Here is a 23,720-nt window from a genome sequence, read left to right as displayed (position 1 = left end):
CATTTTTTTAAATTATTGATTTAAACAGATGAAATTCTATATATCAGTACGATTTTTTATAATGTCCCAACAACTTTCTTAATCATTATACCATTTCTCATTGGATTAAATTCATCGAACCGAAGTAACAGTATACATTAACATACATAAACTAGCTAGAAAATCATAAACATTTTATATTTTTTTATAATTTTGCAACCTAAAACAAGTATACACTAAGTCAAAGGCAGTGTAAACTAAAGTCGATTAACCCCTTAATTTATGGGGCCAGTATAATTGGACACCTTATATATGCCTATAAACACCCCTGGCTGCTAAAGAAATCAAAGACATGATTTGAAGTTTGAGAAATGGTATTCGGAAGCTAGAGATTGTGATACCAAAGCCAACCAAATAAGTTGCCCACCACCAACACCAACGTAAGAACAAAGCAACAAGCATTATATAGAGGCAACTTCTCCTTACTGACATAACATATCAAAACCCATGCCAACACAAGGACCAAATTCCAGCCCACACCAAAGGAAACAGCAAACCAGAAGCCACTGACATCCCATCTCCCAACCAAAACAAAACAGCCCACCACACAATGCAATCCATAAACAGTGAGCCTCCAAAAGCGAGCAGCAGCACGCGAAGGAACAACAGTAAGCCTCTAACACGCATCAACATGCAACGCTACAAAAATACGGACCATGGTTTAGTCTTCCATTTTTTTAGTGGGTGGACGATATGAATGAGTACACAAAGTGAGTTGACTTATTTAGGTTCCAATCAAGCATGAACCACCCCAAAATAAGAAACGATATTTGCAGATATGTCCATCGCAACAATTATTGTTAAAAACATCACACGAGCCCGTTGTTTGGCTCTTTTTCTTTTGGCATCTGTAATGCTCCTCTCCACTAATGTTGTCTTTGCCGATTGAAATGCAATGGAGTCCTCCGCAACATTCATTAACTTGACATTGGTTTCCCTCCTTTATGCACTCTATTTTAGAAGCATTAACGCAAGATCCAAGCGCACCGCACGCCAGGCCTGGGCAACAATCAGACTTAGACGATTACAAAGCCTTTTCGTTATCGTGTAAGTGGGATTCGTCATTGCCACAAGGTTGTCCCTCTCTGCATTCCAAACCAGGAAGTCTGCATTTCCGAGAGGAAAAATCGCACTCCAGATTGTCGCAGCCTGTCATATTAGTCGAAAACTCAAGCATGTTATCCTCAGAAGTGGCAGGAGCTCCAAAAAGGTTGCCACAAGGTTGTCCCTCTTTTCTGTATTCCAAACCGAAAAGTCTGCATTTCTGAGAGGAAAAATCGCACTCCAGATTGTCGCAGCATGTCGTATTAGTCAAAAACTCGGGCATGTTATCCTCAGAAGTGGCAGGAGCTCCAAAAGGTTGCCACAACGTTGTCCAACCTTTCGACACGTCGGAGGAACATCATCAGTTATGCATTCTCCTTCGCAACATTCCTTACCATTCTCATCAAAAAGATCAGAGAAGTTCATCATGTTTTCTACGCTTTTCGGTAGATAATAATCCAGGAATGTTATCTTTTATATGCTCGCCCTCATCGGCATCAGTATTAATTTTGCATTCCCCTTTCATGGATGTGTTTTATACCCATTTTTCGAATGAAATAGAGCAAGACATGCCTTTACAACAATCTTTGTTAATTGGAGGAAAAAAATCATCACAAGCTTCTTTAACATTTGCGCACTCCTGAGCAGCAGCAGTAATGGCCGCCATCAAAACAAGCAACACAACCATATCATGATGGCAATTCATCTTTTATTTGGTTTGTAATTTAGGAGTGCAAGGAATAATTATTTTGCTATTTTTGTGTTCCACTCGACCTATGACTTCTATCCTCTTTAAATAACCTTCATAATCCATTTATTTATTTAAATTTTTTTGTAATCAAACTGAGTTAATAGTATTCAAGTATTGCTTGCATAGTTGCATCCACGTCTCTCCAACGTGCATCGGTGCACGTCTTATTCGACAGCTCTACGTATTTGATCACAGTATTAGAAATTGCTAGCTTATATTTCTAGCGTAGATTATGACTACTAACTGTGCGTCCGCTTCCTGCATCAGGCCATCTATACAATAAGATGGAAGCTTTGACCTGTAATGGCATCATGCGAGCGGTACCAGTAATCAAGGTGTCAAATCACATCTTTGATACGCATACATACGTTCCAATCGTGGAACTTCCCTCCTCTCACAACGAAGTCGCTTCTCTGTGGTAAACTATTAGAAAACGATTTACAAATCGTTGAGGCAAACTTACCACCAAAGAACAACAACGTTCTTTTATAAGAAGAGTGATGAATACACAAAAGGCATGCTTCCTTAATGATGATTTGCAGTTTAAACTCAAGTAAGCTGCAAAACAATGTAACTTTAATTCACAGTTGAATCTCCAAAAGAGTGATGAATACACAAAAGGCATGCTTCTTAAATAAACGCATTTCGTGCTATCAACCTAATTTATTCCTTTCATTCATCAGCAACATTCACCAACTCGTATTCCACCAAGGAAAGATTGTTATCTTCCTTAACCTGAAAGCTAGCAGGCTCAGTGACCTCTACACGACCCCATTTGTCAACTGCTAACCTCATAGAACCCTTGAACATGTCGATTTTGGCATTACGTAAGATCACGGTAGTCTCAGGCTTCATGAGGTCAACTGCAATAAGAGAAATACAACTGGAACAACTTAGTTTGCCGAACAAAAAGGAACACTTGAATGCGGCAACAAAACATCTTCATGGTTCAGATGAAAATAAAAACAATTAGAAATTAGTATTATCTTGGCAAAAGCAATCGTTCATTCTTGACAGGATCAAATATTTTTAGTTCTTTCGTTTTGACTATATAGTGTTCTAAAATAGCTTACTAAATCATTTACATTTTTTATTTATTTGATTTGAAGTCACAAATGATGTTTACTAGCAAGGGTTAAGAAACTTTGTTTTCACAGAATAAAGTTGTAGATTAGACCCAAAGACCGGCCTGAGCCGGAGCCCAGCTATTTAATTGTATTGGAGTGGTGGAATACTAGTAGACACAAGTAACCAAATTACATGACTGAGAGGAACTGAGAGGATCAAATTAGTCTCACAAGTTCTGTAAAACTTGGCACAACAAGTCGATGTTCATTTTCGACGAGACCAAAAATCATTTCGTTGGTTTATAATGGAGTATTGTAAAATGGCTTATCAGATCACGCACATTTCTTGTTCCCGTGAATTTGTAAATAATTTTATTTGTTTCATATCAAGGGTCAATCAAAAACACACCTTTATTATTTACAAAGGTGTTATTAACCATCCAAAACCTTGCCTGGGTGGGAGCCAAAGATATTTAGTATTATTGGGATAATAATTTTGTTAATTGCGCCATAGTTTTAAAAGCATGAGGAACCTTAAGGCACTAAGGGTTTTGTTATTATTAGGATAAATAGTTGCAACATCCAAACCAAAACCCCGCCTTGGGAGCCTAGGTGTGATCTATTTAATGGTATCAAGGTAATAGAATATTATTATAGACAAAAAAATAACCAAATTCCATGATTAGACAGACCCATAGATAAAAAAAAAATAGTCACGCGAGTAGTGCAAAAGCAAATAGTTAGTCCAAGCTTTTTACTCTAAACGCCCATTTGGTAGGGGAAAGAAATAAGAGAATGGAAAAGCAATTTGAAAATACAAAATCATTTGTTTGGAGTGCATCACTTAGATGTGAAAATGAAAAGACAAATATCATTGTTGCATTTGGTTGTTGGTAATGAGAAAATGAATTACTTCATGAAGTACTTTCTCAGTTTTTTTAATCACTACACATTAAGTTTTCACGCTATCTAATGCATTATTTTTAACGTTAAATATCTTCAAATATGCAAAATAAAAAATTATTAAAATCTGATATAATAAAAATATCCATCAAGACGATTCAAACCTTGACGGTGTTTTTCCTTAAACATTTGGAAAAAATTGTAAAAAAAACTTTACTTTTCAAATTTATTCATTAAAAAACCGAGGAAGTACAATTTATGGATAGATTTATTGTACCTAATATAAGAAAAATCGAATAATTGCAAAATGAACCAAAATAATCGTCACATAAAGTAAATGACAAATTTGACACATCTTATTTACGTGAAGTTGTAAATGATATTTAGCAAGGGTAAATCAGAAACAACCTCTTTATTATCACTAACAAGTGAATAACAAGAATAAGGTAGCGTACATCCCAAACCCTACCCAAGGTTCGAGACTTCGAGCTACTTAAGGCCATTAAGGCAATAAAATGTTGTTGATGTTGAGATAGTTCCTTTGAAACGAAATTATTTTTCAGTTCATTTCATCTTCTACTTGAAAACATGAACAGATTCTAGTCACTCATCATAGCTAAACCAAGGTACAAATGAAGAATGATCAAGAATTCAAGATTGCGACCATTATGAAAATTATGCAAATAGCTTTGAGCATCATGCATATTTTGTTTAGTCAATGAAACTAGGAAAAGACATTTATACAGAAATTATAAACTAGTGCATATTACTTATGACATAGAGGAAGTAGTGTTGTTGCCAATTATTTCAATCAGACTTTAACAAACATAACCTTGGCTGGTACGCTGAAAATAAATTTCACTTTGTCATTCATTCCAATATCCGTTGTAGCTCCACTGATTCCCATGGGTGTGAATCCTTGAAAGTTACTTAAAATTCCGAAAAAATAGTTTTCTATTCACCAATTTCAACATCTCACATATATGAATTTTGCATGCATTCATAATCAAAGTTGACGCCTTTTCAACATTGATCCATGATGTCATTGTTGTTGATAATCCATCAAGCTCCTCATTCTCCTCATTCACCTCATTCATGACAGAGTTCATTGATCGATGTTGAAAAATAGTCAACTTCAATCATGAATGATATGAAAAAAATCATTTATGCGAGATGTTGAGATATGTGAAAAAGAGAACCAATCTTTCCAAAGTTTTGAGTAATTTGCAAGGATCAACACTCATGTTGATCGTTGAAGCTACAACTGTTATTGAATTCGATAGCAAATAGGTGGAGACCTTTTACAGTGTACCAGATGAGTCCAATGTTATGTTCGTTAAAACCTTACTAAAATGATTGGTAACAACCGTAGAATTCTCTATGTAATAAATATATACTCATTTATGTAAATGTGGAGAGGCAACAAAAGATTTTTCAATTACAATCGGCCTCCACAAAGGCTCAATTCTAAGCCCAGTTCTTTTTGTAGCAGTCCTAGATTAGATAACCCAATCGATACAAGGAGACGTGTCTTGGTGCATGTTGTGAGTTGATGACATAGTTTTGGTAGATGAGATCACGGAGGAAGTAAATACAAAGTTAAACCGATTGAGACAAGAATTGAAGTCACGAGGTTTTAAATTAAGTTGGAGCTATACATAGTATACAGAGTGTAACTTTAGTACGAACGAGATAACAAGAGGCACTATAAAGCTTTAAAAGAAAGAAATCGCTCCAAATAGATGCTTTAAATACCTCGGGTCCGCAGTTCAGAGTTGTGGGTGACATCCAACACGATGTAACCCATAGAATTAAGTGTGGATGGAAAAAATAGGGAGCGGCTACTGGAATATTATGTGATTCGGGTGTGCTAGGATAGCTAAAAGACAAGTTTTATCGAATGACTATTAACCCGATGTTAGAATGTTGGACCTTTAGGAAGGATCATAGTAGAAAGATGGGGGTAGCAAACATGTGAATACTTTTATGGATGAGTGTGTATACCTTGACGGACAAAATTTAAAACGAATGTATAAGGATCTTGGAGTTGCAAATGTCGAGGAAAAGATGAAAGAATAATTTGACATGGTTTAGGATAGGGTACTAGCAAACCGGAAAGGAAGATAAAAATTTGAAGCTTAGGAGACTTAGAAAAAGGGTGATAAAAATTGAGATGAGGGACATGAGCGAAAAATGATATGAAATATCTAGACTTACAAATTGAGATGGTAGAAAATCAGAAAGATTAGAAAAAGAATCCATGTGAACGACAAGTAATATTAAATATTAATCTTTTGGAATTAATGTTTTGCCATTGTTGTTGTATATAGATGTTTTGCTAAATTCCATTGAGTAAAAAATATAGATATAATGCTCAAAGCTACTTGCGATGGTTGCCATCTTGATCATACTTCTCTATTTGTACTTTGGTTTAGATAGTAAATGAAATGAAAAACGAATTCATTTCAAAGTAATTTTTTGAATTGTCTAATTTAAGATCTTTTGCAATTATTCTTTGAGGTTTTGTTTTGCAGTTATTCATTTTTTCTTTTATAAAGTACAAGAAATATATTCATAGATTGCTACTTTATAATTTTAGTAAGTCGAGAGCCAATGGAGTTAATTCTTTTTCTCATTACTAGCAACCAAACGCACCAATGAAATGTGTCTTTGCATTAACACATCTTAGTGATGCACTTCAAATGAACGAATTTGCATCAACAAATCTCATTTTTATTCCTTCATTACCATTACTATTGCTAAATTTCATTTTTTTATACTTCATTACCACCTACCAAATAGGCAGTTAGGGTATAACAGATTACTTTTAGCCTCGATTCGACAATGGCATGTCTTCAAATAGATACATGTGTTGAGCATGTGGGTAACGGTTGGGATGGAATGGGTTCAGCTCAGATAATTTTGTTGGGACAAAAGATCATATCCACACATAAGATGTGAATTAGCAAAATCTAGTGGATGAACTTTGTAAGCCAGTAACAAGATAAGAGTTTTCATGGTTTCCTTGATAGTTGGGTGAAATAGAATGCAATTTTATGTTGGTTCAGGTTGAGTCAGATTGATAAACAGTCATATTGCCTATATGGCTGAATGATCATATAGTAAATCAATAAACAATAATCAATGATTTTGAAGTTAATTAATTAGTTACCTTTCACTAAAAATTTGATAACTTAATTATGCATGAAGTTTGATGTAGGTTTGGCTTTCTAGTTTGTAAACTGGATACATAAAAAATTTTCCATGTCTTTTTGATAGCACCAAATCATTAAAATGGGATGCAACCTAAACAGAAATGTTAATATTTAATATTGGCGGAGATCAGTTAATAACAAGCAAAGATTAAATTAAAAGTTGGAGCAAGAAGAGCAAGAAATACAATACATTTTATTCTATATCTTACTTAATTTTCATCAAGATATATTTCCCTACTCGGTTTAAATTGAAATGGTTGCTAGCAACACGCACACAAACAAAATGTTATGAGTTTATGACCCATCACTGCATTTTTATTCCATGTTATGGCCTCTCATCCTTACTCAAGCAAAAGAGAGAAAAGTACAAACACAACGACAAAGCTAGAAAACTAAATTTTGTAACTCTATTTTTCCCAAATTCATTTTAAATCGAAATGGGTGTTGCAAAAACAAAAACCATTACGACCAATCCTTTCCATCCCTTATGAAATCACAAGTTATCAACAATGATAAAGCTCAACAAACAAAATAACATACTACATTACTACTCCATTAGTTCCCATGATTTTGCCAACATTTTTATTGTGATCCTTCATTTATACTTTGCAACATTTCTAATTTGAATAGTATTCTCACTGCTTTTTTTAATTCTTATCCACACATTACTTGTAAGACTTGTTCGGCACAACATATTTGTATGTTGGGTTAGCGGTCCAAGTAGCTTAATAACAAGACATCAATAACCAGAATCATACACAATCTAACTGTCCCATCACGTCCACAAAAAGAGCAAAATCCAAATTAATTAGAGTAACAACCATTCACGCAAACAATAACCAATTTTCAAACCCTAAATTTCATTAGGTATATTAAATATAATTCAGAACAACAAAACATAAAAAGATAAAGATAAAGATTAATACTTTGTTCATTACGAGCAGTGAAGATGATGGTGCCAGTCTCATCACCAATGACACATTCAGCGATGCGAGTAGGACGAGGGTTCAGAGAAGCATAAGGCGCCGATCTCCCTTTATTTAAAACAGTTTTAGCGCTGACAACTTTGACCGTCAACGTATGACCGGAAGTTCCAGGTTTAAGCTGGTTAACCTTTATGAACACAGGCTTTCTCTTAACTGTCGTCACAGGAGCTGAAGTTGCAGTCGTAGGAGTTGTCGCCATTAATGGATTTGAAGAGAAGAAAAGAAAGCTTAAACCCTAACCCAAACCCTAGAAATGGAGAAGAAAGGAAACGGAATTGAGTAGAAATTAGAAACCCTAAGTAGAGATAAGAAACAGAGTTTTAATAGTTACGGTGGACGCTGTGACCTGTGAGAAAAGGGTGAAGAAGGGCCCGCAGTCACGTCACGTTCGGCGAGGGTGTGTAAGTCGTAGTGACTTGTTTATATAGAGACAGAGGCAGACGTGCGCTGCTGTTAGTTTTACCATGAAGTAAGACCTTAGAAAATAATTTACTATTTATTTATTACCTTTAGGCGCGTTTAATTATTGGTACTAAATGGTGGTAATGAGAATAATTTATAGTGTAAAATTTTATTAAAATTTTCATATTATTCTCATGGTAATGAAACTTTGATTACAAAAAAGTTTTTTTTGTTATAAATTTCTATTACCACTTAAATTAGACAAACATGACGATCAAGGTAACCAAGAGATTTTTCAACTAAAATTACACTAGTTTTTCATTTTCAATACCACCGTTTATTACCATCTACCAAACGGATTGTTAATTTGTAATTTTTTTTAATTATGTTTTAATCAATAAGTTAAAACACAATGATGTGAAATTTTTTAAATTCGTCTCAACATAAACATCAATAATATTAAATTTTTATAATTTTTTATTATACATAATTAAAGATATTAAAGATGAATCAGCGCACTATGAAAAGTCGATTAGTGCATTCAACTTTAATATTCTTTCTTCTATTTCTCTATCCTACTATACATACTTGACTACTTTGTTCATTAAATATAGTAGTATAATGTAGATGAAAACAAATATATTAAATAAAATAGGGATCATTATGATTAATAATACTAAAAATAATAATTATAATTATTACGTTACTTGTTCTTATTTGTTCTTCTCACTTTTACGAAATAAAAATTTTATAAAATTCTTCCCATTTAACTCTTTTTATTTAAACATCTTTTGAGACAAAACTAATCTCATTTGCTATACATATTAAAAAAAAATATTATGTATTTTAGGTGTTTAATCCCTAAATGTAATTGTTTTTTTCTATTAATGGTAACCTTAGCTTCATTCATCATAACAATTCCCTCTTTTTTATAAACAATTATGCTAGTTTCTATGGTTTCACTTAAAAATAATTATTGTTTATTTCGATAAATAATTACTCTGAAGGAATCCTATCTCTCATTATAATCTCCTTGATATCTCCCTATTTTCAAAATGCAAAAAAATATTAGTGAACAAAATTTTTGACCGGGAAGAAAAAATTTTGAAAGAATGTTGAAAATTGAAGAGTAAATAATAAATTTAACATATTCTTTAAGCAAATTAGTTTCCCCCTATATTTTAAGCAAGTAGGCAACCACCATATCTTTAATACTTCATGTTGTTACTTCTATTGATGAGCATCACTCAGTGATAGTATATTCAAAATTTAAACCAAACATATCGAAGATTCAGGGTTATCAAGAGTGTTGAGTTTCTTTTAAGAGTGTTCGACAAATGATAATTAATCGATTTAATTGATTTTTTTTAATTGATTTACTGATTGTTAAACCAGCTATATGCACACTACGAAAAAAATGAAGTTTGGCGACAAATAAAAAGCTTTTGTCCCTAAGTTTGGCGACAAAACTAGCAACAAAAAGGCATTTTTTGTCGTCAATATTATTGTTCAAAATTTTTAAATGGTTTATTTTTTAGTAATTAGGCGGATTAATTTGATTGAACAGTAAAAACATTTTTGTGACAAACTCTTTGTCACCATTTTATCTCTCTTAATTTTAGTGACAAACTTGGTAACAAAATTATGTTGTCACCAAAATCTCTCCTTTTTAGTGACAAACTCTTTGTCTCCAAGACTTATTTGTCATTTTCTTTATAAGCTAAATATTGTGTCATATCTCTTTTCATCTCCCATCTTCCTTCTTTAATCTTCATATTCCTACATTTCTTCTCTTTTGCTAAACCCCATAAACTTCCCTCCAAAAGAAGCTTAAGCACTTTATTAATGGATGCTATTACCCTTCGTTCTCCTTCCTTCGTAAAAAACATTTATCTTCTCTTCACTCTAAAACTTTTTAAAAAATCTTCCTAATTATCTGAACCCAAATCTAAACTTTCTTCATCTCATTTCACCCAAAATCCACCTATTTGAGGGGTATCTTTCTTCTTTTAATGATGAAAAATTTGTTGATATAATACTCGAACTTGAGATTTTGAGATGGAGAGTTCAAGTTCTTTAAAAAGGAATTCAATTAGAGCATTTAAAATTTAGTGGTGTTAATCCTATTTAAGGTTATTTTTTTTAGGAAGGCAATTTTTATTAAACTACCAAACCAAAACGATTGATTTTATTGAACTACCAAATTTTAGTCAAGGTTAATCCTATTCAAGGTTATTTTTTATTGTATTTTTTATCATAAACTTTATAGATTAGTTTTTTTTTTTTTTTTTTTTGAAGATAACTTTATAGATTAGTTTTTGATTAAACACTTATTTTTTACTGAATAGTAAAAATATGTTAGGAGTAATTTATGTATATAAATTAATTATAGTAATGTAATTTTTGTACTATATGCAATTTAGTTAATAATTAATTTTATTTTTAAATTTCAATTTAGTTATTTATTATTTTATGTTTGAGTTTTGAATAATATTTATAGAAAAAATTGAATATTTGTTATTATTATTAAATAATAATAACAAATATTCAATTTTTTTATGATATGAAATTCATTTAGCGATAAAGATGGCTACAACTTTTTATTTTGTCACCAAGCTGGCGACAAATATGGCAACAAACAATTTTTTTTAGCGACAAAGGTTTTTATCGCCAAATGCCATTTGTGACAAAATAATCGATAAAAATGCTTTGCCGCTATAAGGCTTTATATTTGCTGTAACATATGTTTCATAAAATTAGTTATTGATTAATTTTTGTTGAAAAACATTAGTCAATATGTCAAAAGTGTTATCATTTTTCAAGATAAGAAATTCACTCTTAGAAGCTCAGGAAGTAGAGAAATTTTCAAAACTAACTGGTTTAAAAGACTAGAATAGAAATAAAGTTTAATGCTAAATATATCATTCATTAAAACAAATATTATTTTTCAGATAAGATTCGAAGATCAAATATTCGAATTTTACCTAATCTTTTTCTTCTTTCAATTTAACCTTTAACACAATGGACAGAGAAAAGCAGTCAAGAGTATCAAGACAAAAAAGTGTGCAGTTCATGTATCATTGCATATACTTGATCAGACACCTATGAATACCACAGATTCATAATATCAAAACCAGCGAGAGTAAGGTGACTTTTGATGTTCACTTAACAAACAACAAGATCTATGAACTTGAACCATCTCAAGTGTTACGACTCCAAGAATTAGAAATTCATTTCGTCATTGTCACAATAAGTAATTAGTATGAGTGCCGAATCATTTTACGAGGTATATGGAAGACGATAAAAATGATAAAAATCATAAGGGTGTTCGACAAATGGTTATTGATATTTTTAGTTAGGTTGTTGGACCAACTAAAAGTGTTAACTGTTTTTGCAAGCTTTTAAGCTCGCTGAAAAAAAAACTGATAAGGACATATTTGGTAAAATTACTAGACATTAGTTGTTGATTGTTTAGTACAGAAAAAGCGTATAAATAAGTCAAAAGTCAAATAAAACAACCAATCATAGCAACTTTTTTCATTTTGATTTAGAAGCGAATAATCATTTACCATATACTTTTATAGCTTGTTGACTATAAACAAGCCAAAAATAAAAGGCCAACCAAAAAGCCATCACAAAAGTTATCTACAAACAATTCCATGAGCCATGACCACTACTAGCTGTTCAACTAAGATCATGTTCCATCAGGACAATTACATCAAATTAGTTATACGTAAGGCATAATTATTAATTTTTCAGTCAAATACAGATAGGACATATAAATTTGCTTCACTATGGGAGACCTACGATTCATAAAAAATTGAGCAATTACATCCAAAAACATTCAAGTCCCTAAGCCCATACAGCATCCATAATAGCCATTTATAAAGCTCAATTCATCGTTTGAACGTCTTGCATATCAGCAGTTGGATGGTAATAAGGCGATTTTGTTCAAGACTTCCAACGCCTCTGAGCATTCACACATCATCATTGCAAGCTGATTGAACAGGATAGTCAGTCAGCTCGATCTATGATATCGCTAAAACTACAATGTCAAACACAATATAAAAGTATCGAGAAATTCTTTAAAGGTTTTGCAAACAATGTCAGACGAATGAAGATTATCTATCTGAATTCTAAATCGTGAGAACAAAAACGCAACCCAAACGCTCATTTAAATTTCTTACAGACAAAAGTATCCCAACATAAACATACAGACATGATCACTTAATTGACACAGCTGGGCTGTAAATGATCTAGACAGAGAAGTAGAACATAGGAATAGAGTGTTTTCCATCAGATAAATCAAAGAACAAGATTTACATGGAAACTCCGGGACAAAAGTTGTGTGATGATAAGTTAAACATATAAAGCATACAGTGGAACACGGACAAAAGCGCCTACAAATTAGCCTTTCTCATCATATGAACATGTCTGAATTGCAAACCAATCAATAGTGAGATGCTACATTGAACAGCTAAACAATTACACTTCAGATTTTATCAAGCTACAAGACAGCATCAATTTATGCAAAAAGATTTTTTAACACGAAACAAAAAGGAAGTTTAAAATCTTTGGTAGATAGGAGATTCTTCAGAAGCAACGTATTCTTAAGCTGCTACAATCCTACAAGAGATATAGTAAGAGCAAATTAAAGAAGCTAAAAGTAACGTCAATAAGGAAACAAAAGACACTCATTTTTTGCTACACGGTTGAAGATAAAACTCGATGTAAATATGAGATAGCAAGTGTGAACAAAATGAACATAAAGGGCACTAAAGCACTGTTGTGTTTCTAAACTGCAAAGTAAAATGCTTCTTGCGTTATTCACGCAAACAGAAAACCTTCAAAAAAGAAAAAAACCAACAAAAAGAAAAATAAATAGATCATTAACAAAGCTTATGTGTCAATATTGTTGCTTTTACAAAACAGCACTGCCTAATCTACTGTAAGACGAGAAAGTCTAATTATTTTATGTGTAGAACAGAACATATTGCAGGAATCCCTCTTGCTTCTGTCTCTTCATCTAGTCTTGATACAGCCTACAAAAAAGAGGGAAAAAGGAAGTTGCTGGTTCAGATTCAGATTAAGTTGAGAAGCAGGAGAGCAATAATAGTTGAGTGATGTAGAGAAGAAAGCCAGAATGATAATTTACAGAAGGCTTTCAACAGCTGAGTAGAGTCAAGAAACAGAAATATAGAATCGGAAGCATGTGAACTAAATAAAAATAGAAGATGATGTATGTGGGTGAATCAAGAAACAAAATGGATGTATGTGAGTCATCTTTGAGAGATTATAAATAAATCTCAAAACTTAGAAAAGGATATAAAAGTTTTTATGATTTCTCATTTGATTCTAAAAACTCAGCTCATCCTCTGGTGAATAATGACTTACCAGAAGATCCAAAGGAAGGAAAGGGCATCAAAGGGCTCTAGAATGTGGGCTAGCTACCTAATTCAAGAGAGAGAAAAAAAACATTAGGATGCTTATAACTAATTGATGCATTATAACTGTTAAGTCAAGGAATATATAACAGAAAACATGTTAAAGAACCCCTATCCCTCCATTTTACACATGGAAGTAGTATGATTTTTGCAAAAGGAAAAGATGAAGCTAATATGAGAGGCTGTGATCACTTAATATAGTGGAGCTTCTATCTGAAAAGGATTTGAAACTACCAGGCACTTGTCACTCAAAAGAAAAAAAAAGTTGCTGCAAGAAAAATACAATATATTGTTATCAGAATGAACCAATGGCAATCATTCACGCCTGTGACATCCTATAATTTGCAATAACCCAAATCTAGTCAAAACATCAAGTGAGTACAACTAATAAAAATCATCACAAAGGGAGAAGTAAGCTTAAAACTTCACCTCATAGATAGACATTTGAGGGCTTGTTTAACCACAAGTAACTAGGATCCAAGTTAATGCTTCAAAAAATCAATTGTTTCAACTCTTCATAATACTACAAGAGAATTTATTCAAAAAACTATATCTTAGAGATAAATATATGATATTGCACATTTCCAATCTTGATCTTTAGCACTTCTATATACGAGTAATCGTTACATTTAACAGTTCCATTCGAGTTCCATCTGCAACCTTACTTTAAAAGGCACTAGGTACAACGAATAGCATAAAGGGTGTTGGAGCCTAAGCAAAGTCTTTTCATAGGTAAGACGAATGTTTTTGCTCAAAAGCTTATAACAATATAAGATTCAAAATACTGTTGCATAAAAGATCTAAAACATTCTTTATATTACACTCATCCCCTAAAATAGTGCAAAATAGCACACTAGGCACCTTAAACTAAAGGAAAAATTGTAAAAATTAAACCAACCTTTACTCAATCTGCTGAAAATACACCCAACTATTGTTTATTTTTAAATAAACCCACATATTTGGTATAATTGCTGAAAATATACTCAACTATTGTTTATTCATAATTCTTGACTTTCAAGAAGCTTTGAACATTGTTATAAACAATAGGTCGGTTTATATTTAACAAATATAACTAATAGGTGAGCTTATTTAAAAATAAGTAATAGGTGGATTTATTTTCAACGGATCAAGCAAATGTTGGTTTATTATTAACAATTTTCCCTAAACTAAATTCTGAGACAATATGTCTAATTGTTCCCTATCAAGTTGTTATCACACTGTTATAAAGAAGAGAATAGAAAAAAAGTAGAACATCGAAGAGGAAATCAAAAGAAGAAATAAAGAGGGAAATGAAATCGAAGTAAAGAAAAATCAAAACAGAAAACTAGAAAAAAGAAGCCAAAAAAGAAAAGAAAAAAAAACTAGAAAAGAAAATAAGATATCTATAAGAAAGAAGATATAAGAAGTAATACTCCCTTTTATTCATTATTATTCTCCCATTTGGTTTTTAAACACTATTCATCAATCACTCTAAATATGTGTTCTGTTCTTAGTCGATAAATTAGATAAACTAAAACATTGTCAAGTGGGATTTTATTTGATTTGTCTTAATTTAACTTTTATTAATATCAACTTTTGATAATTTTTACTTAAGAATAATTAGAGATATTTAAGATTGAAATAGTGCACAGGGAAATATATCAAAACCAAATGGGACAATAATAGTGAATAAAAGGGAGTACTATATATAAGGATCGGACCTTACAGAGTTGGGGTCTTAGGAATAAGAGTGTACCCCCATTTTGATATTTTATAACTATTTTTGTTTGGAAAATTAATAGTGAGTACAGTGCTGTCAAGGTGGAAGTTGGAGATGAAGGGATACTATATAATGATCAGAACCTTCTTGCAGCAAGTTTATCAAAAACACTATAGTTTGATTGAATTTTCCTCAAAACACTGATTTTTTACTTACTGTGATTAGTATTTGCTGACTCAAAATGATTTTTACGGATGATAACTTTTTTTAAGATGAACCAAATAGGGCCTAAAAGTTTACTTATTGGCTTATTCCTACATCCTTGTATTCATTTCATAATACCAAAAAACTTATCACAATCACAAATTCAAACATTCATTTTGCAACGCATTACTGAGCTACAACATACATGATACACAACAAAGAATTTATGAAGAACGTACCATCAGGAACCCATCCATAGCTACCGCGAGATAGAGAAAGCATGGAAGTCATCAATGCCGAAGCAGTTGCAGTATGAAAAGGCTGCATTGTCTCCAAACAAGCGCTCAATTCAGCTGGGCACCTACACAAAACCATCCATTTGGATATATAATATATATTGATTTTCAAATTTAACTTAAAAAATGGAATTACCTGAAGATACGTTGAGAGAGGACGTTATTAACAGGTGCGCGAAAAGGAGAACGAGCAGCAGGTTTAGTAGCGGAGGTAAACTTAGAGGCGGCGCTACGGACAGTGGTTGATCGGAATATGGATCTTGCGGCGCCATATGTGGCCATTTTTCCTTCTCTGCTTCCTTTCTTAGGTTTTTCTTAACAGACAAACGAGATTTTTGATTTCTCTGCTTAAACCCTAAATCGAATATCCGGTTGCCAATTGCAAATCACAATTTTTCGTTTTTTCACCTTTTTTGCTCTTCACTTTCTACGTTTTACCCTTATACCTATGGGATAGGTATAAAAGTTATTTGGATAAAAATCGAAAATCAAATCAAATAAGAAATTTGGTTTGCTTTTTTCCAATTATGATTTAGATTTGGATTGAAATTTTAAAAACTGAAATATTTCAATTTAGATTTGGTTTTACTAAGGAAAAATCAAAAAAATCGAATTAGCACCGAATTATATAATAAAATGAAGTATAAAAAGATTGTTTAGTTTAACCTGCTAAAAAAGCCCATTGAGTTAGCAGTAGACCCTAAATTAAATTAGAGTGTTGTTAAACTTCGTCATCCCTTTTCATTTTATCGCCATCCCCTCCCAATAAAATTACGAATTTGCCCTTAGAGTTTAAAAAATTATGAATTTGCCACCCTTAAAATTTCTTATTTGTACTAATTCTTATTATACTAATAATAATAATAATAATAATAATAATAATAATAAATTTAAAAAAATAAATTAAATATAATAATTAAATCAAAAATAAAAATTTAATAATAATAATAACAATCACAATAATAATAATAATAATAATAATAATAATAATAATAATAATAATAATAATAATAATTTAAAAAAAGAACCCAGTCGCAGGAAAAACCGCGAGCCAACCATGGTTCAGTCGCTGAAAAAACCGCGAGCCAGCCATGGTCCAGCCGCGGTTTTTTCTGCGACTGAACCATGACTGGCTCGCGCTTTTTTGTGCGAGTGGGTATTTTTTTTTGTTTTTTAAAAATTATTATTAATTTTATTTATATAATTATTGTTATTATTATTATTATTATTATTATTATTTTATTATTATTATTGTTATTATTATTATTATTATTATTATTATTATTATTATTATTATTATTATTGTGATTGTTATTATTATTATTATTAAATTTTCATTTTTGTTTTAATTATTATATTAATTTATTTTTTAAAATATTTTTATTATTATTATTATTATTATTATCATTATTATTAGGCAAAATGTTAAAAAACTACCTAACATAAACCCCATTTTGCAAATAACTACCTTAAATAAAAATTTTTGCAAAAAACTACCTTACATAATCCATTTTTTTGCAAAAGAGTACCTTGTAACGGAATTTGGCGTTTGACCGGCATTTTTAACCGTTGACCATCACGTGCCTTGCACGTGGTCCCTTTATTAATCTAAAATCGTCTTCTTTTCAATTCAGAGCATTCGAAGTACTGCTTTCATTCCTTCTTCTTCGCAGCGAAGAACCCTAAATCTTCTTCGTTTCAATTCACAGCTTTCTTTCATTCACCTTGCATTCGAATCTCTAATTCATTCAAAGATCATCGTTTTCTTCCAATTAATCAGCTATGTCTTCTTGTTCTTCAAGCGAAAATTCTTCAATTGAAAAATGTGGGTGTGGAGTTCCCTTTGCAAGAAGGGTTTCATGGACCAAGGAAAATCCTGGAAGAAGGTTTAATACTTGCGTTTTTTATGATCCTGATACAAAATCGAGGGGTTGCAAAAAGTTTAAATGGGTTGATGAACCTGAAATGGCTGTTTGGCAAAGAAAACTCACTAACAAGCTTGTGGAGGAAAAGCGACAATTGGCAACCGAAATCAAGATTTTGACATCAAGGATATCTTGCTTGGAACATGAAAAGGAACAAGCTTTTTCAGAAATTAAAATGATTAAGAAGAAATGGATGAATGAGAGGGAGCATGGAAATCATATTAAAAGCTTTGTATTAGGGTTTTTGTTTTGTTTTCTGTTGGTGTTTCTTGTAAAAATCAAGATTTCTGTTGGTGTTTTGTAACATTGATTTGGATATTGTAACATGATGATGATGAATGAATGAATTAACTTTTTAGTCAAGGCTGTGCTGTGCTGTGTTTTTCTGTTGGTGTTTTTTGTTCTGTGCTGTGCCAATTGTTGTTGTTGGTCTTGATTTGGATATTAGCGTAATTGTTGGTGTTTTCTGTGCTGTGCTGTGTATTAGTCAAGGATGCACAACCTGATTCAAACACATGATCAGTTCATTACTGATTCAAACACATTGCTGCACAACCTGAAATGGCTGATTTTAGTTCAATTACTGATTAGTCAAGGCTCACTTTTGCTCCACATGATCAGTTCATTACTGATTCAAACACATTGCTGCACAACACAATTAATGATTTGCTGCATACTGATTCAATTTGTTGATTCAAACACATTACTGATTCAAACACATTTGCTGCACATATTCAACTTCAGTAGGTATTGATTCAAACACACAGTACAACTGATTCCAATAATGATTTGATTACATCTAGTTCAAGATAGTACATTCTGAACATTGAACACTAAAATTAGTCAAGGCTCAATTGCTGTGCTGTGCTGTGTATTAGTCAAGGCTCAATTGCATTGAACACTAAAATTATGAACATTGAACACTAAAATTATGTGCTGTGTACATATTCTGTTGGTGATGTGTTTGATGATCAGTTCAAAATCAACATTGAACACTAAAATGAATGAATTAATACATGCTGCATACTTATGAACATTGAATTGTTTTGCTGAACATTGAACATACTCATGAACTTAGGACCATTGCTGCACATGATCAGTTCGAAGGATCCTGATACAACTGATCAGTTCAATTCTTTTGCACCACATGATCAGTTCATTACTGATTCAAACACAATTCAAACACATTTGCACCACATGATCAGTTCATTCTGAATGATCAGTACAGCAATGATCAGTACAATTAATTCAACATAGTACAATTAACTAAATTGTTGAGATCAGCAATGATCAGTACAGCAATGATCAGTTCATTTGCTAAAATACAATTAACTAAATCCAACAAGGTTTAGTACAGCAACTTAATTCAACATAGTACAATTATGACCAGTATTTGCTGTGTGTTTGCTGATGAACTGATGAACTGATGTGTTTGATGATCAGTTCAACATTGAACACTAAACATGCTGCATTAATACATGGCTCACTTGCATACTTATGAACACTAAACATGGCTCTCTTGCATACATGCTGCATACTAAACATTGAACACTAAACGTTGCTGCATTAATACATTGATCAGTTCAAATCAAACACATTGATCAGTTCATGAATAACACATTACTGATTTGATTCAAAAACAGAAACTGATAGTACACATTGTTGCACATTACTGATCAGTTCAAACAGCAGCACATCTACTTCATTTAAATCGACAATTTCAGTTCAATGAACATTGAACATTGCTGCACATATCAGTTCATTGAACACAAAAACATTGTTGATTTGCTGATTTGCTGATTTGCTGATAGTACAGAAACATTGCTGCACATGATCAGTTCAAACACAGAAACATTGCATACTGATTCAATTTGCTGATTCAAACTTTGGATACATCAACACAATTCAAACACATTTGCACCACATGATCAGTACATTCTGAATGAATCAACTTAAGTATTCAAACACATAGTACAGCAACATTACATTCTTAGTTCAACATTCATTTGCTAAAATACAATTAACTAAATTCAACATTACAGGGTACAGCAACTTAATTCAACATAGTACAAGTCTATATTTGACTATTTTGATCCATTACACATGAAGTAGATGCATTTAACTGCGTTTGTTGTTGACCACTGGAGCTAGGCACATCATTCGTTGTAGATTGTTGAGTAGAAGAGGTTCCCATTTTAGGCCTTCCACCTTTTGACTGGGTCTTTGTTGGTGGTGGTTTCGGTGGATTCTTGCAGCCCTTTTTGTAGTGACCTAGGTCACCGCAATTACCACATCTCCGTTGCTTGAATTCTTTAACTTTGGATACATCACTCTTACCTCCTTTACCTTCACCAACTTCCTTCTTTCTCTTCCTCTTGTTAGGCCTTCCAGGCATCTTTCGATATGGTGGAGGAAGTGGTTTGGCTAAAGTGGTTGTTGGCCACATTTTGTGTCCTGGCATACCATAAAACTTTGGACTATACGTTTTTCGATACGTTTCTACGAGATACGCCTCGTGGACAAAGTCTTTGGCATCTAATTTTCTAAGCACAATACAAGCAACGGCATGTTTGCAAGGAATCCCTATAAGGTCCCAACTTCCACAATGGCAAGTTCTATTGGCCAAGTTTACAACGTAACAGTCTTCAATATCATCCACCTCAAACTCATACACATCCACTGGGATTACCCTTAAACCATATATTTCTTTTGCATTTTTTTCAATAATTTTAGTGATAGCTGGCATCAACTCACCTTGAAAGTTACTCAACCCTTCCCTTTTGGCTGCGCTTCGTTGCATTACATATCTCCTAATCCACTCCATTAGAGAAATTATAGGCTTCGCCCTTGCTTCTACTAACACATTGTTGAATGCCTCACAAATATTGTTCAATAACATCCCAGACTTACTCCTACTACAAAAAGCATGCCTAGCCCAATGTTTTGCAGGAATAGCAGCTAGATATGCATATGCGTCAATAGAAATATTCTTTATTACATTCATTTCTCTATCAAAATGATTCTGTAACGTAAATTGTTACTAATTAGTTTGACATTACATTCATTTCTGTATCTAAATGATTCTATAAACATAAATGATTCCATACCTTGTTGTAGGCTCTGGCTGCACTCCAAAAGTGTTGTTTGAACAACTCTCCTGGGAACTTGATCTTGAAGTTCGCCCATATATGTCTACAGCAGAACCTAATTTCACATTCAGGAACCACTGAGTTCAAAGCTTCAACCAAACCCTGCATTTTACACAAGTTTTTTTAGGGTTATAACATTAGTTACATTTGAAACAAGAAACGTATTAACAAGAAATTACCTTTTGCCTATCGCTCATGAAGGTGAAAGCTTCACCTTCTGCTTGAATCCAACTACTCGATGCAGTTACCGACCTAAGGTCTTCCACCAGAAGATTTAGAAACCAAATCCATGTTTCTACATTTTCAGTTTCAACCACAGCCCATGCAATGGGAAAGATATTATTGTTCCCATCTTTACCAACAGCAGTCAACAAAACCCCAGGGAATTTTCCCTTCAGATGTGCCCCATCAACACCTATAATAGGCCTACAACCAGCTACAAACCCCTCCTTACACGCTGTCAAGCATATATACATCCTTTGGAACAAAGGTGGGGGTGTGTCTATTCCAATGCATTTAACGATTGTTGTGCTTCCTGGATTAAACGTCCTTATTGCTTCCGCATAATCCCAAACCCTGCTATACTCTTCACTAGCATCACCATATAGCATTTTCATTGCAATTCTTTTAGCCATGTAACACTTAGAATACTTCACTTCACAACCTAACTCTCTATTAACCCGTTTCTTAAATGCCTTTAATTCCCAAGTTGGATTGTCCCTCCAATCATCTATGTATTTCTCAGCTAAATACAAAGCGGTGACTTTCTTATTTTGGTGTTGGTGACCACATGTGTGGTTTGGAAAATAACTCCTTATTTGAACTGTCTCCTCATCTTTCAATTTCACGGCATGAACCTTAAAATAACACTTCTTCTCCTTCCCACAAACACAGTTCACAATTCTACCTTTCAATTTCATGCAATCGCATCTGTTGTAGCAATACACACTGATCCTATTTGTACCATTATGCAGGTAATAATAATTGTAACCACATTCAATAGCATGGTACCTTAGTGCTTTTCTAAACACATATGTCGAAGGAAACTTAAGGCCTAAAGACAAATTAATCTTACCCTTGAAATCAACCTCAGGGTTGAATGTAGGATAGCTGCATATACCTTCCTCATCATCATTCAAGGCACTCAAATCATAATCATCAGACTGCGGTTCATCATCATTAAAGTACATGTCTGTGTTGTTTTGCTCATCAACCTCCTTATCTAATATCAACCTAATTTCCTCATCATCTATAAACACATCATCAAGACCATAAACTACATTTTCCGCAAACAAATCAGAATCATCCTCATATTCATCTTCATTAACACATGTATAATCATCATCACTACTACTATCCTCAACCTCATCAGCATTACCATCTACATTTGCTAAAACCAACTCAGAACTTTCAATCAAGACATCATCTACCCTTACATTACCCACCTCAGTTGACAACTCACACTGCTTCTTTTTCGAATCAATGGCTTTTTTACGGATTGTCAATTTCTTCATCTTAGCTAATTCTTACGGATTGATATAGCTAATTTTAAGAACCCTAATACAGTATTCAGATACAACAACAATCAAATTACAAATTAAAAGATATGAAACAACAAATTCAAATACAAAAAACGCTGCAGGAGGAAGCAAATCTGAAAACGAAAAAATTTAAAATTATAACTAAGATGCAACAAAGAAGAACAAAACCATAATTAATTTGTAGTACATACCGGATTTGCTTAGAAATTCCAATGAACTTGATCTTACGAGCTGGATGGGAGCGAAATGAGAAGGTGAAAGCTTCAGGAAGAATGGCTGGAAGAGAGCAGGATTGAGTGCTGTGAATTTGGGAGAAAGGAGAATTAGGTTAATAAGGGTAACACGTGACTGGCACGTGCTGGTCAACGTCAAAATTACCGGTCAAACGCCTAATTCCGTTACAAGGTAGTCTTTTGCAAAATATTGTATTATGTAAGGTAGTTTTTTGCAAAATTTTTTATTTAAGGTAGTTATTTGCAAAGTTGGGTTTATGTTAGGTATTTTTTTAACATTTTGCCTTATTATTATTCAATTTGGATTTGGACTTGAAATGTAAAAACTGAATTTAATTTGGTTTGATTTGGATTTGTATTGAATTCAAACCAAACACTGAATTTACACCCCTACGTTACACCCTTTCTACCTATAACTTTTTTTAAACAAAAAAGTTTTTTTACTAAAAAAATTCAAAATAAACCATTTGAGAAAGTAATTTTCAAAATAATTGTCTCCTCGACCAAGATTGTTGTTGATTTGCACGATTGTTGTTAATAAAAAGCGATCAAAAATAAGGCACTACTGAAAAGTCAATAAAAATTTAGAGTTCTTTGTTCCGTTGTTAGTGATCAGAGTCAAGCTCTAAGCTCAAGCAAAGTTTTATCAAATTTCAAAACTCTAAATATGTTTTAGAAAAAACAATTTCCTTCCTTTAAAAACTCTATTAAAACAATTTAGCACCTTCAATCCTCTCCTCGTTACTTCAATTCAGTTATTCTAAAGTGTTGTAGATCGAACTTGGTTGATTTAAGGTAACCTTTTATATCTATTTTTGTGTT

At 32.7% G+C, this 23,720-nt stretch overlaps 2 protein-coding genes across 5 annotated transcripts; both read right to left on the bottom strand.

Moving 5' to 3' along the window:
* Nucleotides 1–2,327: 2,327 nt before the first annotated feature.
* Nucleotides 2,328–8,456, bottom strand: LOC130823770 (uncharacterized protein At4g28440-like). The gene is made up of 2 exons (XM_057688530.1): nucleotides 7,946–8,456; nucleotides 2,328–2,697 (listed from the first exon to the last, which is right to left on the bottom strand). Exons 1-2 carry the CDS (start codon nucleotides 8,202–8,204, stop codon nucleotides 2,507–2,509), a joined length of 450 nt encoding a protein of 149 aa, XP_057544513.1. The 5' UTR covers nucleotides 8,205–8,456; the 3' UTR covers nucleotides 2,328–2,506.
* A 3,678-nt stretch (nucleotides 8,457–12,134) lies between these two features.
* LOC130825791 (protein NUCLEAR FUSION DEFECTIVE 6, mitochondrial-like) lies at nucleotides 12,135–16,464 on the bottom strand. 4 transcript variants are annotated; one of them, XM_057691228.1, is made up of 4 exons: nucleotides 16,187–16,419; nucleotides 15,994–16,115; nucleotides 13,802–13,858; nucleotides 13,120–13,449 (listed from the first exon to the last, which is right to left on the bottom strand). In XM_057691228.1, the coding sequence occupies exons 1-3, from the start codon at nucleotides 16,330–16,332 to the stop codon at nucleotides 13,851–13,853; spliced, it is 276 nt and encodes a 91-aa protein (XP_057547211.1). In that variant the 5' UTR covers nucleotides 16,333–16,419; the 3' UTR covers nucleotides 13,120–13,449; nucleotides 13,802–13,850. The 4 variants fall into 4 exon arrangements, with proteins under 4 accessions (XP_057547194.1, XP_057547204.1, XP_057547211.1 ...); XM_057691211.1 differs by lacking the exons at nucleotides 13,120–13,449; nucleotides 13,802–13,858 and adding an exon at nucleotides 12,135–12,404 and having other exon boundaries at nucleotides 16,187–16,464; XM_057691221.1 differs by lacking the exons at nucleotides 13,120–13,449; nucleotides 13,802–13,858 and adding an exon at nucleotides 12,484–13,033 and having other exon boundaries at nucleotides 16,187–16,464.
* Between the last annotated feature and the right edge of the window lie 7,256 nt (nucleotides 16,465–23,720).

Source organism: Amaranthus tricolor, chromosome 1, assembly GCF_026212465.1.
Source record: "Amaranthus tricolor cultivar Red isolate AtriRed21 chromosome 1, ASM2621246v1, whole genome shotgun sequence".
Lineage (NCBI taxonomy): Eukaryota > Viridiplantae > Streptophyta > Magnoliopsida > Caryophyllales > Amaranthaceae > Amaranthus > Amaranthus tricolor.
This window is presented reverse-complemented; position numbering and strand designations above follow the sequence as displayed.